Source organism: Anguilla anguilla, chromosome 4 (genome assembly GCF_013347855.1).
Source record: "Anguilla anguilla isolate fAngAng1 chromosome 4, fAngAng1.pri, whole genome shotgun sequence".
NCBI classification, from domain to species: Eukaryota; Metazoa; Chordata; class Actinopteri; order Anguilliformes; family Anguillidae; genus Anguilla; species Anguilla anguilla.
The window spans coordinates 1,757,245-1,776,163 of NC_049204.1; the positions used below are offsets into that span (position 1 = coordinate 1,757,245).

General features: G+C 52.0%; 1 protein-coding gene across 6 annotated transcripts in view; it reads right to left on the reverse strand.

Moving 5' to 3' along the window:
• The window catches only part of atp11b (ATPase phospholipid transporting 11B (putative)), a 45,427-nt gene that overhangs the window by 20,990 nt on the left and 5,518 nt on the right, over window positions 1–18,919 (reverse strand). For all 6 annotated transcript variants that reach the window (XM_035413345.1, XM_035413343.1, XM_035413342.1 and 3 more), the window contains exons 2-18: window positions 16,002–16,118; window positions 15,435–15,524; window positions 13,449–13,529; window positions 11,626–11,733; window positions 10,094–10,222; window positions 9,146–9,249; window positions 8,932–8,979; window positions 8,578–8,642; window positions 8,345–8,426; window positions 7,779–7,929; window positions 6,573–6,770; window positions 5,933–6,091; window positions 5,001–5,176; window positions 3,866–3,934; window positions 2,519–2,592; window positions 2,334–2,437; window positions 514–695 (exon numbers count right to left, since the gene is read on the reverse strand). In XM_035413345.1, the coding sequence (XP_035269236.1) occupies window positions 514–695; window positions 2,334–2,437; window positions 2,519–2,592; window positions 3,866–3,934; window positions 5,001–5,176; window positions 5,933–6,091; window positions 6,573–6,770; window positions 7,779–7,929; window positions 8,345–8,426; window positions 8,578–8,642; window positions 8,932–8,979; window positions 9,146–9,249; window positions 10,094–10,222; window positions 11,626–11,733; window positions 13,449–13,529; window positions 15,435–15,524; window positions 16,002–16,118 (1,937 nt within the window). The remainder of the gene's footprint in view (window positions 1–513; window positions 696–2,333; window positions 2,438–2,518; window positions 2,593–3,865; window positions 3,935–5,000; window positions 5,177–5,932; window positions 6,092–6,572; window positions 6,771–7,778; window positions 7,930–8,344; window positions 8,427–8,577; window positions 8,643–8,931; window positions 8,980–9,145; window positions 9,250–10,093; window positions 10,223–11,625; window positions 11,734–13,448; window positions 13,530–15,434; window positions 15,525–16,001; window positions 16,119–18,919) is intronic.

An 18,919-nucleotide genomic window follows, 5' to 3' on the forward strand; every position in this document is an offset into this window, starting at 1 on the left:
ACACACTCACACACACACACACGCACGCACACACACGCACACACACACACGCACACACTCACACACGCACACACTGCTTTCATTTACAGATGCCAGGCGGTCTGGCGGCTCCCTCTCTCACATCTACAGTCCCCTGGCTCTACCAGGGCAGGGCGAGCCAGTGGGCGGGGCAGGGGGCAGGCAGGGCTGCCAGGGTTCGGTGGGTTTGGGGTTCAGTGGGGTAAAACCTTGCTGGTTTTCGGGGTTCAGTAGGGTAGAAGCGTGCTGCATTCCGGGACTGGCGGGGTGAAGCGTACTGCATTCTGGGACTGGCGGGGTGAAGCGTGCTGCATTCTGGGACTGGCGGGGTGAAGCGTGCTGCATTCTGGGACCGGCGGGGTGAAGCGTGCTGCATTCTGGGACCGGCGGGGTGAAGCGTGCTGCATTGTGGGACTGGCGGTGTGAAGCGTGCTGCATTCTGGGACCGGTGGGGTGAAGCGTGCTGCATTGTGGGACGGGCGGGGTGAAGCGTACTTGTCCTCCACGCCGGTGGCGCCCAGCAGCTGCAGGTCGCGCTCGATGAAGGCGAAGACCTCGGCCAGCCGCTCGTCCCGCTGCTGCAGGGCGGTGCGCGCCTCGTGCAGCCGCCGGTCCACCTCCTCGTACTCCCGCGCGCCGAACCGCCTGCACGCCACCACCAGGGTGCGCAGTCCCTTCTGAGAGAGGAGAGACGGAGCGTCAGGCCTGAGCTCAACACACACAGGAGCGCAGCATAGCTTAACACACAGGAGCACAGCTGCAGCTGAACACACAGGAGCACAGCTGCAGCTGAACACACACAGGAGCGCAGTGTAGCTGAACACACAGGAGCACAGCGTAGCTTAGCACACAGGAGCACAGCTACAGCTGAACACACACAGGAGCGTAGTGTAGCGTACAGCTGCAGCACATCATCACTGAACACGCAGGAGCACAGCTGCAGCTGAACACACAGGAGCACAGTGTAGCTGACCACACAGGAGCGCAGTGTAGCTTAACACACACAGGAGCACAGCGTAGAGTACAGCTGCAGCACATCATCACTGAACACGCAGGAGCACAGCTGCAGCTGAACACACAGGAGCACAGTGTAGCTGAACACACAGGAGCACAGTGTAGCTTAACACACACAGGAGCACAGCTATAGCTGAACACACACACAGGAGCACAGCTACAGTTGAACACACACAGGAGCACAGTGTAGCTTAACACACAGAGGAGCACAGCTATAGCTGAACACACACACAGGAGCACAGCTACAGCTGAACACACACAGGAGCAGACAGGGAAGACTGGACCTAAATCTGCTGCAGAGGGTGACGCTGGCAGATTTTTCATTTTATGAAATATTTCACAGGGCCAGCCAGAAAACGCATTTCACCCCCCTTTCAGAGCCCATATCTCGCTACACGAACGGTAATCCACTGAGTGAGATTTATGACTTCTGATGAGGTTGCTGCCCCCCCCCCCGAAGTAACAACAGAAACAAATCACTCTCACCCAGCGCGCATGCGCACACGCACGCGCACACACACACACACACACACACACACACACACACACACACAGGTAACTGAGAGAGACGGAGCACTCAAACATGCACAAAAACCAACAGTCAATCAATACTGCTTTCTGTTCATATTCACGATCAAGATACTAAATACCATAATTCACTTGTTTGGTTGTGTGTGTGTGTGGTAGTGTGTGTGTGTGTGTGTGCGTGTGCACGTGTGTGTTGGAATGTGACATTCCAAGCTGTGAAAGTGTCTTTGTCAGGGCAGTCAGGGCTGAGGCAGGGTTGTTGGGCGGTGTAGTATTATGGGTAAGGAGCTGGTCTTAAAGGTCATGGGCTTGATTCCCAGGTAGGGAATGTTGTACCCTGGAGCAAGGCACTTGACCTGTATATCCAGTTTGTATAAATACATGCAAAGTAAATACTGCGTAAAAGGCTGCGTAAGCCACTCTGGATAAGAGCGTCTGATAAATGCCTGGAATGTAATGGTTGTGCTGAATGGATTTCAGATGAACAGCGGTGAGACAGGGTGAAGAGCAGCGGTGAGACAGGGTGAAGAGCAGCGGGGAGACAGGGTGAAGAGCAGTGGTGAGACAGGGTGAAGAGCAGTGGGGAGACAGGGTGGAGAGCAGCGGGGAGACAGGGTGGAGAGCAGCGGGGAGACAGGGTGGAGAGCAGCGGGGAGACAGGGTGATGAGCAGCGGGGAGACAGGGTGATGAGCAGCGGGGAGACAGGGTGGAGAGCAGCGGGGAGACAGGGTGAAGAGCAGCAAGGAGACATGGTGAAGATCAGCACTCTTACCAGCGCAAACTCGTCCACGTGGACTCTGGTCTTCTCGATCTCCCCGCTCTTTGTGTACGGCAGGACGGACGACTCCGCCCCCTTGGTAAACATAACCTTCTCCCCTGCAATCAACAAATGTTCGCAGATGAGCAGAGCATTGTGGGAAAATGAGGCCGCAGGACAGACTGGAGGAAGGCGCTCACCTGTGGGAGTCTGCAGTATAACGCTCATTCTCCTCCTGTTCGCATCAAACTCCAGAACATGGAGCAGTTTAAACCTGCAAGACACGCAGAGGCTTTAGAATGCAACTCAGCTCCCAACACACTGAACCTGTACCTCCCACACTTAGCTTATTCAGCGAGAAGGAGTACGTCAAAAAATTATTAAATAACATCAAATGCACATCCATCTATGTATGAACACTAGATTTAGGCACATCCATATATGTGTGAACACTAGACTTAGGCACATGCATCTATATTTACAGGATCACCAATTCATTCTTAAGGCTTCGTTTTTCAGACATGAAACTGTAAAATAAGCGATTGCTGGTGTTCTGCAACATGGCAGAAGAACTCCCAACACTTCAGAAATACAAAGCAACAAACCATCACGCTGAATTTTCCCCCATTTGTCTCATCAACTCTCTCCTTCACTGGAAACACTTTGAGGACACGGCATAATTGCAAGAATGCTGCATATTTTCATAAACATAAAGCTTGGCAGGAGGTCAGAGCCGGTAAAATGTGACTCAAAGAGACTGACTAAAACAATAACAACTTACATCAGCTATTAAACGTATTTAAAAACCTGGATATATTTTCCTTTAAACAGTGGAGTTGAAACGAGGAGCTTTAATGCGCTTTCAGAGCAGCAGTGCAGACCGATGTGGCGTGATAACGTGCTAAATCGAGCTCTCCAGTCGACCGCAGCTAAGAGAGCGTGACAACAGCTACGGCTTCCCACAGCGCTCGCTGCGAGAGAGACAGGGCCTCCAAACACAGCTCCTGCTGCAGAAAAACACCCACCACCGCCTTTTAAACACAACACACCACTCACACGCCGTACTGAGCAGCCTGGCTTAGCGCTCTTGGAGGAATTTAAAAAGATTCTGCTCCCAGACGCTGGTATTACATTCAGGGTTTAGGGCACACTTTAGCTCTAGACTTCCAGAAGAGACAGATGTGTGATGACAGCGGGGATCCCTGCACACTGACACTCACCTGCTCCAGTACAGGAAAACAGGGCGGCCAACAGGAACCAGATTTTTGCTGGTGTTAGGGGATGGTGCTACGCGTGATGTTCCTCCATTTTATACCATCAGTTTTAAACCCAGTTTTATTATTGAATCAGTCAAACCCGTGACCCATGGCAACTGAACAGCAACCCACATTTAGGGGGTTAGTGCCCCAAATTCAGATGGGACAGGCCATTCCTGTCTGAAACCTGGACCCAGATAATATCAGACAGTTTAAACCATACATCAACAGCCACTGTGGAGCTGTGTTTGTGTCAAAACTGAATATGCAAAAGAAACAGGAAACTCTTACTTTTCTGATTTTCCAAATGTTTTAATTTCCATTTTTTCTCCATTATTTCCCATGAAGGTAACTCCCAACCTACAGAGACAAAAAGACCTTTAGACAACACGTCACACTCACACAAACAGCACATCTCTGCATTGACTAGATGTCAAAAAAAACAATGACAGTCATACATTTATGCACTTCATTACCATATTAACTGAGTCATATGGTCACACACTTCAACACCTCATTCACTGAGTCATATGGTCACACACTTCAACACCACATTCACTGAGTCATACGGTCACACACTTCAACACCTCATTCACTGAGTCATATGTTCACACACTTCAACACCACATTCACTGAGTCATATGTTCACACACTTCAACACCACATTCACTGAGTCATATGTTCACACACTTCAACACCACATTAACTGAGTCATATGGTCACACACTTTAACAGCACATTAACTGAAAGAGTCAGAGCGAGCACTGGACTGGTTTATTGGTTATTAATTCATTGGCTGCATGTCTGAACTCAAAACTTGGCTTCCAGTGCACTGAGGAGAGACAGAGAGAAGCGGTTATATGCAGCACAGAGCAATCGCAGAGTCAGCTTTCTGTGTTCAATAAACAGGGCTGAAATCGCCAATTCTCCCCCCCTGGGAGAAAGCAAATCGAAATCCAAAAAGGAGGCGGACACACTGCCAGGCAAACTTAGCACAAACTTAATCACACACAGCTCTACAACTTAGGTTTATTATTTAATTCTGAAACAATAACATCAAGGCATTTGAAATACCTTCATTAATATAGATTACCCACCATCACGCATTATCACAAAAACTTTTCAGCTTACTTATCTTCATCAGGGCATGTGTACTGTTACTTGTAATAGTAACATTGTTATTACTACTCGTAGTATAGTAGTATAACTGTATTTATTAATGGTCGCAACATTATTAGGAGCAGGGGTAGCAGTAGTAGTAACACTGTTATTACCAGTAATAACAGCAGTAACAGAAGTGTTATTCAGTAGTGGTTGTAGCAGTATTGTTGTTATTGTTACTGCTAGCAGTAACACTATTATTATTACCATCACTATCCTCATTAGTGCCGTTATGAGGTTATTGTTATCATAGTGAATGGCCCACCTCTTCATGGCCTCCACCAAAGCCTTTTCGTCGGGGGAGGAGGCGTAGTACTCCATCTGCAGGGAGACGCCGTTGGCGTGCGCGAAGGCGGAGGCGGGGCTGTCCGTCTGGTCGTAGCTGATCTGTACCGTGTGGCAGAGCGACACCGCCTTCAGGAAGAGCTCCTCCTCCTCGCTCTGCAGGAGAGGAAGAGGAAGGGGTCAAAGCCAGGACCTGCGTAAGCGTGCACATAACCGCACGCAAACACACACGCTCACACGCACGCACGCACGCACGCACGCAAACACATACGCTCACACGCACGCAAACACATACGCTCACACGCACGCACGCACGCACGCACGCACGCAAACACATACGCTCACACGCACGCAAACACATACGCTCACACGCACGCACGCACGCACGCACGCACGCACGCATGCACGCACGCACGCACGCACACAGGGGCCAGGACGCATGGATGCATGATTCATGCGTGGACAGGAAGGGGTTAAAGCCAGGACGTGCGTGCTCACACACGCACAGACACACACACACACGCACACAAATGCGTACATTAACAGCTGGTGGGTTAGGGTTTTGGGTGGGAGGGGGGTGGGGGGAGCGGTTACGAGGCAGGGTTAGGGTTAGGGTTAGGGTAGGGGGGGCAGGGTTAGGGTTAGGGTAGGGGGGGTGGGTTAGGGTTAGGGTAGGGGGGGATGGGTTACCAGGCAGGGTTAGGGTTAGGGTTAGGGTAGGGGGGGCAGGGTTAGGGTTAGGGTAGGGGGGGTGGGTTAGGGTTAGGGTAGGGGGGGATGGGTTACCAGGCAGGGTTAGGGTTAGGGTTTTGGGTGGGGGTGGGGGGAGCGGTTACCAGGCAGGGTTAGGGTTAGGGTTAGGGTAGGGGGGATGGGTTAGGGTTAGGGTTAGGGTAGGGGGGGGGGGGTTACCAGGCGGGGCACAGAGCCGTCGGGGAAGTCCTCGGTCATGCCCTCGGGGACCAGCCGCCCGTTGATCTCCTGGTATTTGACGCCGCTGATGGAGCACTCTCTGAACTGCATCTCGTTCTCCGTCAGCGTGCCCGTCTTATCGGTGAAGACGTACTCCACCTGCAGCACCAGCAGGGGAACGCGCTCAGCCCAGATTACACCGAGATTACCACAGAGCTCAGCAGCACAAGCAGAGTAATCCCAGCAATCTGCTTTTTGCATCCTGTAGCACCATAACAGGCTAACAGAACAGGGCTAAGTTTGCTCTTCAAAGGAAACCTCCATTAGAGAGGAGTAGAGTAAGCAGTCTGTAACAAGGTTTTTCTTTTTTAACGGACTCCTATAACAGAGTCCCAGCACAGGGCACATGGTTCCAGCAGGCAGCCAATGATAAGCCAGCGCTACACTGCCCAAAACATCACATCACATCGCATTCACTCAACAGACACTTCCACAGGGTGACTTCAGAGTGTGAGGTGACTAAGGATTCCCTAAGCAGGGTCTGACTGTTGCACGCACACACACACACACACACAGACACGCGCACACTCACGCACACGCACACACACACACACACACGCACACACACACACACACACACCTGGCCCAGCTCCTCGTTCAGGTCCGACGTGTTGACCTGGGCCTTCTGGTCTGTCTCCTCGTGGTACAGATCCAGGTCCCAGCCAATGAAGAAGGAGCCCAGGAACTTCTGCATCTCCACAGTGACGTAGAGCGAGATGGGAATGATGAAGTTGTACAGCACCAGGAACGCCAGGAAATCCGAGATGAACTTCAGGATCTGGGGGGGAAGGACAGAAAGGCTTGAGGGCCCAGCTGACCCCCCCCAAAGGGACAGAGAAATTTTGGGGGCAGCCACGCGTTCCGCAGTGATGGATGAGTACTGTAGGGGTGTGAGACGGGGGGGGGCAGTGTGACAGGCGTATGCTCTCACTCTCTGTCACAGCGTTCATCGCCTGCCGCAGCGCGTGGGCGGGAGCGCCAGAGGCAGCCCATTCATCAAAAACACCCCGCCCCCCCGTCCCCCCGTCCCCCCGCCCCCCCGCCACCCCGTCCCCCCCGTCCCCCCCGTCACCCTCATTCACATTCAGCTGCTCTGGATAAACACCGCACAGCAAACACAGCACACTTATTTTCACATACACTGCAATCATACAGCCGCCTACCTAATGAAACGATTCTACTCAAGAATTTAAGCCAAGGATGATAACATCAGTATTCAAGTTCAAGTTAAGTATGCTGTCACAGAGGAATTGAACCTGCAACCTCCAAGTTACTATCCCAGTTCAACCACCATTGTACCCCCACTGAAGAGTGGTCAATTAGATATGCGGCTAGGCATTCAGCAGATATGCAGCTCATTTACACAGTTTAACACTTACTGAAGTTCAGCTTAAGTACCTTTGCTCAAGGGGACAGTGGCTGTGCCCCACCAGGGAAAGAAACCTGCAGCCATTATATTACACAGCTGACTTATTAAATTGGAGACAGATAGACAGGCAGGCAGACAGGCAGACGGACCAACAGACAGGCACACACACAGACAGGCAGACAGACAGACAGACAGACAGACAGACAGGCAGGCAGGCAGACAGACAGACAGACAGACAGACAGACAGACAGACAGACAGACAGACAGACAGACAGACGGACCAACAGACAGGCGCACACACAGACAGGCAGACAGGCAGGCAGACAGACAGACAGGCGCACACACAGACAGGCAGACAGACGGACACACAGACAGACAGGCGCACACACAGACAGGCAGACAGACGGACACACAGACCTGGCTGCTGTTCCTCTCCTGCTCGGTCTTCTGGTTGTAGAAGGGCTCGTCCCACTTGCTCTCCGCCTGCCAGGCGTACTTGAGGATGGTGCTGAGCACGGCCTCAAACAGCAGGATGCCCAGGTAGATCATCAGGAAGGTGTTCATGGACCTGTGGCAGGACAGGACACACAGGTTAGAGCACCAAGACCACTGTGCTCAGAGAAACACACAACACACACACACAACACACGCACACACAACGCGCACACACACACACACACACACACACACACACACACAGCCACAGAGCACAGATTCTTTATCACTTACCAGATGCACAGCTCTGTCTGCCTAACATAAGAAGTCTCTCCCTCCCTGATTTGATGCAACCTCTGAAAGTGTATTACAGACACATGTGATAACAGACCCTCTGTATTGTGATACAGCACCAGGAGCTTCTGTTACTGTTACCCCCCTGACCCCCCCCGCTGTTCAGAAGCAGACAGGAGGCATTTAGGAGCTGAGGATCTGGTGTGTGTAGAGAATCTGTGCTGAAGCTCTGCGGTCTCCTGTCAGAGACACACTTCTCCACCGCCGATCTCTTCTGGGACTTGCACTTGTAGTTCAGCGCCATCTTGGACTCCATCCCCGTGTATACCGCCACACCTGGAGAAACCGACGGCAACACGTTACCGCGGAAACAGCGCAGAACCAACAGTCTGTTCAGCTGCTTAACAGAACATTCAGAGTGTGATGACATCACCGTAAAGACTAAAACACAAACACATTCAGACTTATAGAAGAAAAAATGACTTACCAAAAATTTCTTTGGTGTTTTTCAATCGTGCTCCGCGCAGCAGGAGGTTTTCTGGGCCCAGAGGTCTAACGAGACGAGAGCAGACGTCAGGGGCACGTTACAAACCCCCTCAAAGCCCCCCGCCCAAGGAGCCTGCACTCAACTCCACCACAACCCCACCAGGGGGCGCAGTGACAGGCAGGGGGGCCAGCAGGGGGGTCAGCTCCAAGCTCAAAGCACGTTCATAAGACCCAGAGTAACTGCTGTGCCAGAACCAGTGTGAACTTCACCCCTTCACCAATATTAGCGTGATAAGGTAGTCTGGGACCAACATACCCCCAACGCCCCCCCCCCCCCAAAAGCGATCCATCTCACCTGACGATCTCTTCTCCCTGCTGGGTCACCGTTATTCGACCGACGAACCTGGCGACAGAGAGAGAGAGAGTTTCTGCTGAGTAAGAGGAGCAGGACAGTGCCGCAGACTCTGAATATAAAAGAGGAAACCCGATCTGGGGTCCCGGGCGTATGGGGGGGGGGGGGGATCGATGCTCCTGCGGGTGATTGATCGGGTGCGGTGGGGGGGGGTTACCTGTACAAGTCGGCCTCGGGCTGCTGGCACTCCACCACGGCTAGCAGCGCCTCCAGCTGGGACACGGACTGCGACACGGCCGTCTCCGGGACCGCAAAGTGGGTCTGCGGGGGGGGGGGGGGGGGGCCGGAGGGAAACAGACGAGGGTTTTTTGGCAGGAAAAACAGCTGCGGGGGACTCGCGGATCAAACCTGGCAACCCTGAGTCCAAAATGAAACTCTGTCAGACCTCTCTGGCCATCGAGCTCTGTGGCGCTTCTCTGACCTTCCGCTGCGGGCAACGCCCTGCTCCCCCCCACCCTGCCCCCCCCACCGCCTCCATCCTTTCAGACGCAGGGCAGAAATTACATTCAGCTCAACAAGATCTCGAGCTGTTGAATGAGGTGTGCATTGGGCAGCCCTGCTCCATTCTGGGCAGTGTTCTTTTAGAGAGAAGCATTCAGCAGCTCTTTCCTACAGCCTCTGAACACACATGTTACATCACAGGTCTTCAGACACAAATCCCAACTGCAGTCCTTACCTGATTATAATATTATTGCCCATCTCCACCTCTACTGGTGTTTGCTTAGCCGTTAAGTGCCCTTTTCTAAGTCACTTCGGCTAAAAGCATTTGCTAAATGAGCGAATGATAGTCTACCTCCGCTCAGCCAGCGCGTTTGGGTGTTTGCTGAGGAGGTCCAGGTTAATTACTCTGCCTTGGGGGCTGAAAAGCGGCATCCCAGCTGACACTGAAAGAGCAGGTGTGTGTGTGTGTCTGCCAGACACCCTCCCCGTTTGCACAAGGGTTCACAGACGGGGAAAAAACTAACCCAGAATTCCATTAGGCGCAGATAATTAGCCGCATAACCTCCAGCAAAAAAAAAAAAAAAAACTTACTCGTTTAAAGTTTTTTAAAAGTTTTTTTTTTTTAGAGGCAGTTGTGAGGACTCTGTGGGTTTAGAGCACCGACCTTCAGGTTGGTCTCCCCGTCCAGACTGGCGGTGGTGATGTGGCAGGTTCCCTCCGCCCGGTCCGACGATAAGAGGATCAGGTCCGCCGGGAAGGTCTCATCTTTGGCGACTCTGACGATGTCCCCGACCTGGGGGGAGAGGAACGGCGGGATGTGTCTGAGGCGGCAACATCTGCCTCTGTCAGATTTATCCAGCCACACGGCCCAACAGAAGCTGCTTCTTTCAGCAGCACATAGAGAGATGCAGACAGGTTTCCACCTTCCCATGCCTGCATTAAAGCCCAGTTCTCTTAGTTTAAAAGAAGTCCGCAAATATTTATTTCACAGGGAAATGTGTGCTGGATAGACCATACCAGAAACTTAAGATATAGCTAGAGTGACTACTGTGCTTTTTTCCCTTTCCTTTCCTGAACACATGATATTGCACTGGTGCAGTAAACACAAGATAATCCCCATGGTAACAGTATCTCTTCTTGGTGAGCGGAAGTTTGCTGCAGCTAACAGCTGCACAGTACAGTTAGCAGTTAACTCTTCAAGTCATTAGATTAAATCACAAAAACCTGTTTCCACCCATTATTACAATTACATCATTTAACCCTCTAAGGTGTGAGATCACACACGTGATTAGCTGAACATTCTAATGCTGATGTCACAGTCACTGCCGGTAAATGAAAGCAGTGGAGTTCTAGAACACTGACTTAGAAATGTGAAAAATCATTGCAAGTCTTTATTCCCACGTGACTGTTCCTAATTAATCATCAGGTTCCGTGTGACAATTTTTTTAAGAGTATGACAGCCTCCTCTCGCAGTCCACCCCCTGCCCTCCCCCACACACGATGGCCAGACTGTGTGCCAGGGCTGAGGCCAGAGAGGAATACTCCTTTAACATCTCACAGGAGCTGCAGAGCAAACAGGGCAGGGCTGAGAATGTGGCGCCTGCTGTTTACCTATGAGTGACACGCAGGCCCCACATTCCTCCACCTCAGGGCCATGGGAAGGGCTTTCAGACACACACGTCACACACACGTCACACTCAGAGGTCACTGTGTGCGCGTGTGTGTGTGTGTGTGTACATCTGTGTGTGTGTGTCTGTGTGTGTGCGTGTGTGTAGCCACACTTCTACCTCAACATTTTTTACCTGACCGACAACCTGTTATACCAATAGGAATGAATGAAAAAGCCCAGGCCTCGGCCCCACAGGTTAAAGCTAACACAGGTGTGTGGGGGGGGCGTGGTCACAGGTTAAAGTTAACACTGGTGTGTGGGGGTGCTCGGACACAGGTTAAAGCTAACACTGGTGTGTGGGGGTGCTCGGACACAGGTTAAAGCTAACACTGGTGTGTGGGGGTGCTCGGACACAGGTTAAAGCTAACACAGGTATGTGGGGGGGGCGTGGTCACAGGTTAAAGCCAACACAGGTATGTGGGGGGGCGTGGTCACAGGTTAAAGCTAACACAGGTGTGTGGGGGGGCGTGGTCACAGGTTAAAGCTAACACAGGTGTGTGGGGGGGCTCGGGCGCGGTCACACTCACTCTGATGTTCTTGGACCGGGTCTGCACCAGCCCCCCGCTGCGCACCACGAACACCGGAGCCCCGTTCACCTCGTTATCGGCCTTGTGCCGGAGCCAGTCCTCGTAGCCCTGCGGAGAGAGAGACCTCACTGTACCGACCTGCTAGCGCACTGTACCGGCCTGCTAGCGCACTGCACCGACCCGCTAGCCCACTGTACCGACCTGCTAGCGCACTGTACCGGCTTGCTAGCGCACTGTACCGGCTTGCTAGCGCACTGTACCGACCTGCTAGCGCACTGTACCGACCTGCTAGCCCACTGTACCGACCTGCTAGCCCACTGCACCGACCTGCTAGCGCACTGCACCGACTTGCTAGCGCACTGTACCGACCTGCTAGCCCACTGTACCGACCTGCTAGCGCACTGTACCGACCCGCTAGCGCACTGTACCGACCCGCTAGCGCACTGCACCGACCCGCTAGCGCACTGTACCGACCCGCTAGCGCACTGTACCGACCTGCTAGCGCACTGTACCGACCCGCTAGCGCACTGTACCGACCTGCTAGCGCACTGTACCGACCTGCTAGCGCACTGTAACCAAAACCGCTAACCAAACATCGCTAACCCAAAACGACAGCATGTACTCCTGCTTTTCCACTGCTTCTGCTGTTCCTATGTTCGCTTGCCTTCTAGGAGCTTTCTTCTGTATTTTGTTATTATTATTATTATTATTATTATTATTATTATTATTATTAATGCCATAGCTCAGTGCTAATCAACCCTGTTCCTGAAGATCTACCGCCCAGTAGGTTTTCACTCCAACCCTAACAAAGTGCACCTCATTCAACAGCTAGAGATCTCACTGAGCTGTTAATTAGTTGAGTCAGGTGTGCCAAATTAGGGTTGGAGTGAAAACCTACAGGACGGCAGATCCCCAGGAACAGGATTGGGAACCACGGCTGCAGCTGATTCTGTTCCACCGCAGAGAAGGCTCTCGCTGTGTACGTTCCGCTCATAATCGCTCAATGGATGTCAAAGAATCCGCAGCTGCTCTCTTTCTCTCCCCCCTGTGAGAGGAAGCGGGCGGGTCTGTGAAGCCGCGGGCGGGTCTGCGAAGCCGCAGGCTGGCGACGTTAGCGGGAACCACAGCGCCATCACTCCAGCGACTCAGCTCTGGCTCTGGAGCTGGGGCCAGGCCTGTATCACACAGCAGGGCTGCGGAGTTACCTGGGTAACTGCGCTGAGTAAAACCCGGAACCCTCTCAAGTGGAAAAATAGTCCATAGTTCCGGGTTTTACTCAGAGCAGTGATCCTGTGAGGCTGCTGGGCCCAGACACTCACACTCACACTCACACTCACACTCACACTCACACTCACACTCACACTCACACTCACACTCACACTCACACTCACACTCACACTCACACTCACACTCACACTCACACTCACACTCACAGACACACACACTCACACAGACACACACACTCACACTCACACTCACACTCACACTCTCACACACACAGACACACACTCACACTCTCACACACACACACACACACACTCACACAGACACACACACAGACACAGACACACACACAGACACAGACACACACAGACAGACACAGACACACACACACACACACACACAGACAGACACACACACACACTGACACACAGACACAGACACACACACACTGACACACAGACACACACAGACACAGACACACACACTCACACAGACACACACACACACACACAGACACAGACACACACACTCACACAGACACACACACACTGACACAGACACGCCAGAGAAACAGGAAGCTGCACTCTCCTGGTGCTCACCTGCTTGATGGCCGTCACCGTGATGACAAAGAACAAAGGAAGCCCGCTGGTTATGGGAGAGGTGGGCGTGTCTATCATGAGCTGGAAAAGGCAGTGAGAGTTCCAGTCAACATGGGAATCACGCTGTCATTTTAACTCCATAAAGACACAGATAAGCCTGTGCAAAGACAAGAGGCCATAGAGGAACTCATCCTGGTTTCTGTAATCCCATTAAATGAATCAGGCACACAAGGGAAATCAGTGTTCGAGCATTCCTCCTGCAGCGCTCACAATGAGCTGTTCCCCTTCAGCTTCGCCCCGAGTCCTGAAGCTGCAGGCCTTTACTGAGCCTCACATCCAGAACAAACCCAGAGACCCACATCACCCACCACTGAGCCTCACATCCAGAACAAACCCAGAGACCCACATCACCCACCACTGAGCCTCACATCCAGAACAAACCCAGAGATCCACATCACCCACCACTGAGCCTCACATCCATAACAAACCCAGAGACCCACATCACCCACCACTGAGCCTCACATCCATAACAAACCCAGAGATCCACCTCATCACACACTGAGCCTCACATCCATAACAAACCCAGAGATCCACATCACCCACCACTGAGCCTCACATCCAGAACAAACCCAGAGATCCACATCACCCACCACTGAGCCTCACATCCATAACAAACCCAGAGATCCACCTCATCACGCACTGAGCCTCACATCCATAACAAACCCAGAGATCCACATCACCCACCACTGAGCCTCACATCCATAACAAACCCAGAGATCCACCTCATCACGCACTGAGCCTCACATCCATAACAAACCCAGAGATCCACATCACCCACCACTGAGCCTCACATCCATAACAAACCCAGAGACCCACATCACCCACCACTGAGCCTCACATCCAGAACAAACCCAGAGATCCACATCACCCACCACTGAGCCTCACATCCATAACAAACCCAGAGATCCACATCACCCACCACTGAGCCTCACATCCATAACAAACCCAGAGATCCACATCACCCATCACTGAGCCTCACATCCATAACAAACCCAGAGATCCACATCACCCACCACTGAGCCTCACATCCATAACAAACCCAGAGATCCACATCACCCACCACTGAGCCTCACATCCAGAACAAACCCAGAGATCCACATCAACCACCACTGAGCCTCACATCCAGAACAAACCCAGAGATCCACATCACCCACCAGTGAGCCTCACATCCAGAACAAACCCAGAGATCCACATCACCCACCACTGAGCCTCACATCCAGAACAAACCCAGAGATCCACATCACCCACCACTGAGCCTCACATCCATAACAAACCCAGAGATCCATCCCATCACACACTGAGTATCACATCCATAACAAACCCAGAGATCCACCTCATCACACACTGAGCCTCACATCCATAGCAAACCCAGAGATCCACCTCATCACACACTGAGCCTCACATCCATAACAAACCCAGAGATCCATCTCATCACACACTGAGCCTCACATCCATAACAAACCCAGAGATCCACCTCATCACACACAGAGCCTCACATCCATAGCAAACCCAGAGATCCACCTCATCACACACTGAGCCTCACATCCATAGCAAACCCAGAGATCCACCTCATCACACACTGAGCCTCACATCCATAACAAACCCAGAGATCCACCTCATCACACACTGAGTATCACATCCATAACAAACCCAGAGATCCACATCACCCACCACTGAGCCTCACATCCATAACAAACCCAGAGATCCACCTCATCACACACTGAGTATCACATCCATAACAAACCCAGAGATCCACATCACCCACCACTGAGCCTCACATCCATAACAAACCCAGAGATCCACCTCATCACACACTGAGCCTCACATCCATAGCAAACCCAGAGATCCACATCACCCACCACTGAGCCTCACATCCGTCACGCATCACTGACTCACTCAGTACCTGGCAGCAGACGCCACACTCACCTGGACCAGGAATATTATGAGAAAGTAGAAATTGGCGATCCTTCGGAACTGCTCAAATAAATTCTTGGGTACAAAATTCCAGACGGTGTACTGTGGAGGGGAAAGAGAAACCAGGTGAGTGGAGGATGTGAGAGCCGGACTCAAAGACCTGCGCAGCTCAGAGAATGAGCAGCAGGTTAAGTGTTTGTTTGGTTTAAGGCCTCTCCCTGGCACTCCTGGCTGGTAAGCAGCAGGTTAACTTCACAGCGCCAGCGTGTGTTTGGTTTAAGGCCTCTTCCCGGCACTCCCGGCTGGTAAGCAGCAGGTTAACTTCACAGCGCCGGCGTGTGTTTGGTTTAAGGCCCCTTCCTGGCACTCCCGGCTGGTAAGCAGCAGGTTAAATTCACAGCGCCAGCGTGTGCTTGGTTTAAGGCCTCTTCCTGGCACTCCCGGCTGGTAAGCAGCAGGTTAACTTCACAGCGCCAGCGTGTGTTTGGTTTAAGGCCTCTTCCTGGCACTCCCGGGTGGTTCAGCAGTAAAACGCGCTGGTTTGTTTGAGCGCTGCAGGGACGCCCTGTCCGGTCTCACCTTGGAGGAGATGATCCTGTTGTCGGCAAACTTCTGCGGGACGTAATGGCCGTGCTGGGGAAACCGGTTGGCTATGTACACCGTCCTGGTGTCGCTCTGGTGGGGAGGGTCGAAGCCCTGGAGCAGGGAGAGAGAGAGAGAGAGAGGGGGAGAGAGAGAGAGAGAGGGAGAGTCGAGCACCCGGTCAGGAAACGCACCTCTGAACAAGCGGCCCTCGCTGCACCCTCTTACTCAGGTTCAGGAGGGGGCGCATGAGCGTGCGAGTTCTGCTAAAAAAAAAAACAGCTTTTCAGTCTGCACTCCACCAGCTGAGCTGCGCAGGGACTGCGCAACAGGACTGCGCAACAGAACTGTGCAGCTGGACTGCGTGACAGGACTGCGCAGCTGGACTGCGTGACAGGACTGCGCAGCTGAACTGCACTACAGGACTGCGCAGCTGGAACAGGCAGATCGCAGACACACCGTCTGTAAGTGACAGGCTACCCCCTGGAAACCCTTCCTACCAGACCTGGGTCAAATACGTATTTGTTTTGGATTCAAATACTTTTGAGCGCTCTATTGATCTTGCCTGGTGTAATTGAGCCTGCCAGTATGACCAGAAGGCGGGATTTGACCTGACCAGAAGGCGAGAAGGCGGGAGGCACTTTTGGAGAGTATTTCATTGGTTCCAATACACCAGACAAGATCAGTAAAGCGTAGAAAAATATTTGAATCCAAAACAAATGCGTATTTGACCCGGGTCTGCTTCCTGCCTGCTGAGCACTGGCACAGGCAGGACGGAGCCTGACACTAATCTCACAGCCTTATAATGCATACGCAGAACATAAAGACATATAATACACACAAATACAAACAGCAACTCAAACAGTCCGATGAGACATTTCCGCCTAAAGGCCAGTCCAGGTAACATTTTATGAGCAGCCATGATGGTACTGCCCAGTTTTCCAAAACATTTAATAACGTCTTGAGGTAAAGACTAGGAAGTTCAAATCAAAACAATGGCAAAACAATGCAATGACCGTCACTTTAACACAGAGTCTGTGTGCGTACCAAATGCAGGCTAATACTCTGCCAATATCTTCTTCAAATCCAAACTCAATATTTGACACAGAGAATCTTGCAGATGCCAACGGTTGACAGCAAATGTTCACACAAATCAAACGTCCCCATATCTCTCTGCGACAGCGCAGTCAGGCGATGACTCTTTGGTCTGAACGAGCCTGAACTGCTGATGAATGCCCTAGTGTTGATCGATGAGGGCCGTCTAGCTGGGTTCTGATTGGACACATTGCATGACTGACACGGAGAGAGCCCTGTGTAGCTGGGTCCTGATTGGACACACTGCATGACTGACACAGAGAGCCCTGTGTAGCTGGGTTCTGATTGGACACACAGTATGATTGACACGGAGAGAGCCCTGTGTAGCTGGGTTCCAATTGGACACACAGTATGATTGACACAGAGAGAGCCCTGTGTAGCTGGGTTCTGATTGGACACACTGCATGACTGACACAGAGAAAGCCCTGTGTAGCTGGGTTCTGATTGGGCACACTGCATGACTGACACAGAGAAAGCCCTGTGTAGCTGGGTTCTGATTGGACACACTGCATGACTGACACAGAGAAAGCCCTGTGTAGCTGGGTTCTGATTGGACACAGTATGATTGACAGAGAAGGCTGCTGCACAGTAATGTTTCAAAGCTGGGAGGACTACAAACACCCCACACTTCTACAACCAGCATGCGTAAAGTTTCATAATTTGCCAGTTAAATTTGTTGCCCTTTTTGAATTGCAAAGCTCTCTTTAAGGCAGTTGGACTTCCCACTTCTGGAAACACTGCACTCTGACGAATTTAAGTGCCAACAATTTCGCCAGGATTCCGCTCATCTGGAAAATTACCTCACAACTCTTCAGCACCATTTACTCCTAAATGTGTGGGCTGAATCCCAAGTGGCAACTGTTTCAGGAATAAAAACATTTTTTTCCCTGTGAGTGTCACAAATGCAGAAACCATTAAAGAAAACTGATTTCATACGAGGGCAATACAGCACTGTGACAGAACTGCAGCACATATTTTCCCAACATTGCGTTGCAGTGCTGCTGTGAAGATCATCCCACACGTCCCCGTAAAAACCGTCACACAGCACAGCACTAATAGGTCTGTAAATTTAAACCATTTGTACGTATGTGCCAGAGGTTAAGGGTCATCTGTCATTAGGCAAGGTGCACAGACGTGAGTGGAGTGAGAAGGAGGAATATCAACAAAACAATCGTATCAGACAGGAACAGGAAGAACCACACAGCCCGTGGCAGGAGATATCAAATTAAATCAAATCAAATTTATTTGTATTGTGCAATTTACAAACATTTGTCACAATCTTCTTCACAGTGGACCCTGGCCCAAACCCCCACAAGGGCAAGCGTGGGGGGGGGGGGTATCCTGCTCTGGCCTACACAGTGACAGCTGCATGCAGCCAGACACCTCCCCAGTCTGTTTAAGTTTGGGGGGGGGGGGGGGGTCTCATCACTCCGTTAGTACTAGGACCGTTTTTAAGATAACAAACGGCACCGGACTGAGAGATTACACTCACACTGCCCTTTTTAAAGATGGGGGGGGGGGGGTGCTTGTGTTCTGTGCAATCCGACACCACTCTGAGTACGCTACGCGAGCCCCCCAGGCCCCAGCCCTCACAGCTGTGCAGCGGATGAGTGATGAAATTGCATTAAGGGGATCACTGCAGTATCACCGGCGAGTAAATCCACTTCCAGCCCCAACAGAGGCTCCGGGGGCTGTCTTTATTTACGGCGGCCGTAACGCCAAAGGAAATACGGCCCCCCAGCTGAGATTTACCGCCACGCGTCAGCTGGGGGGGGGGGGCGAGGGGGGGCGCTCATCATGTGAGCCGAATCAGGAGACAG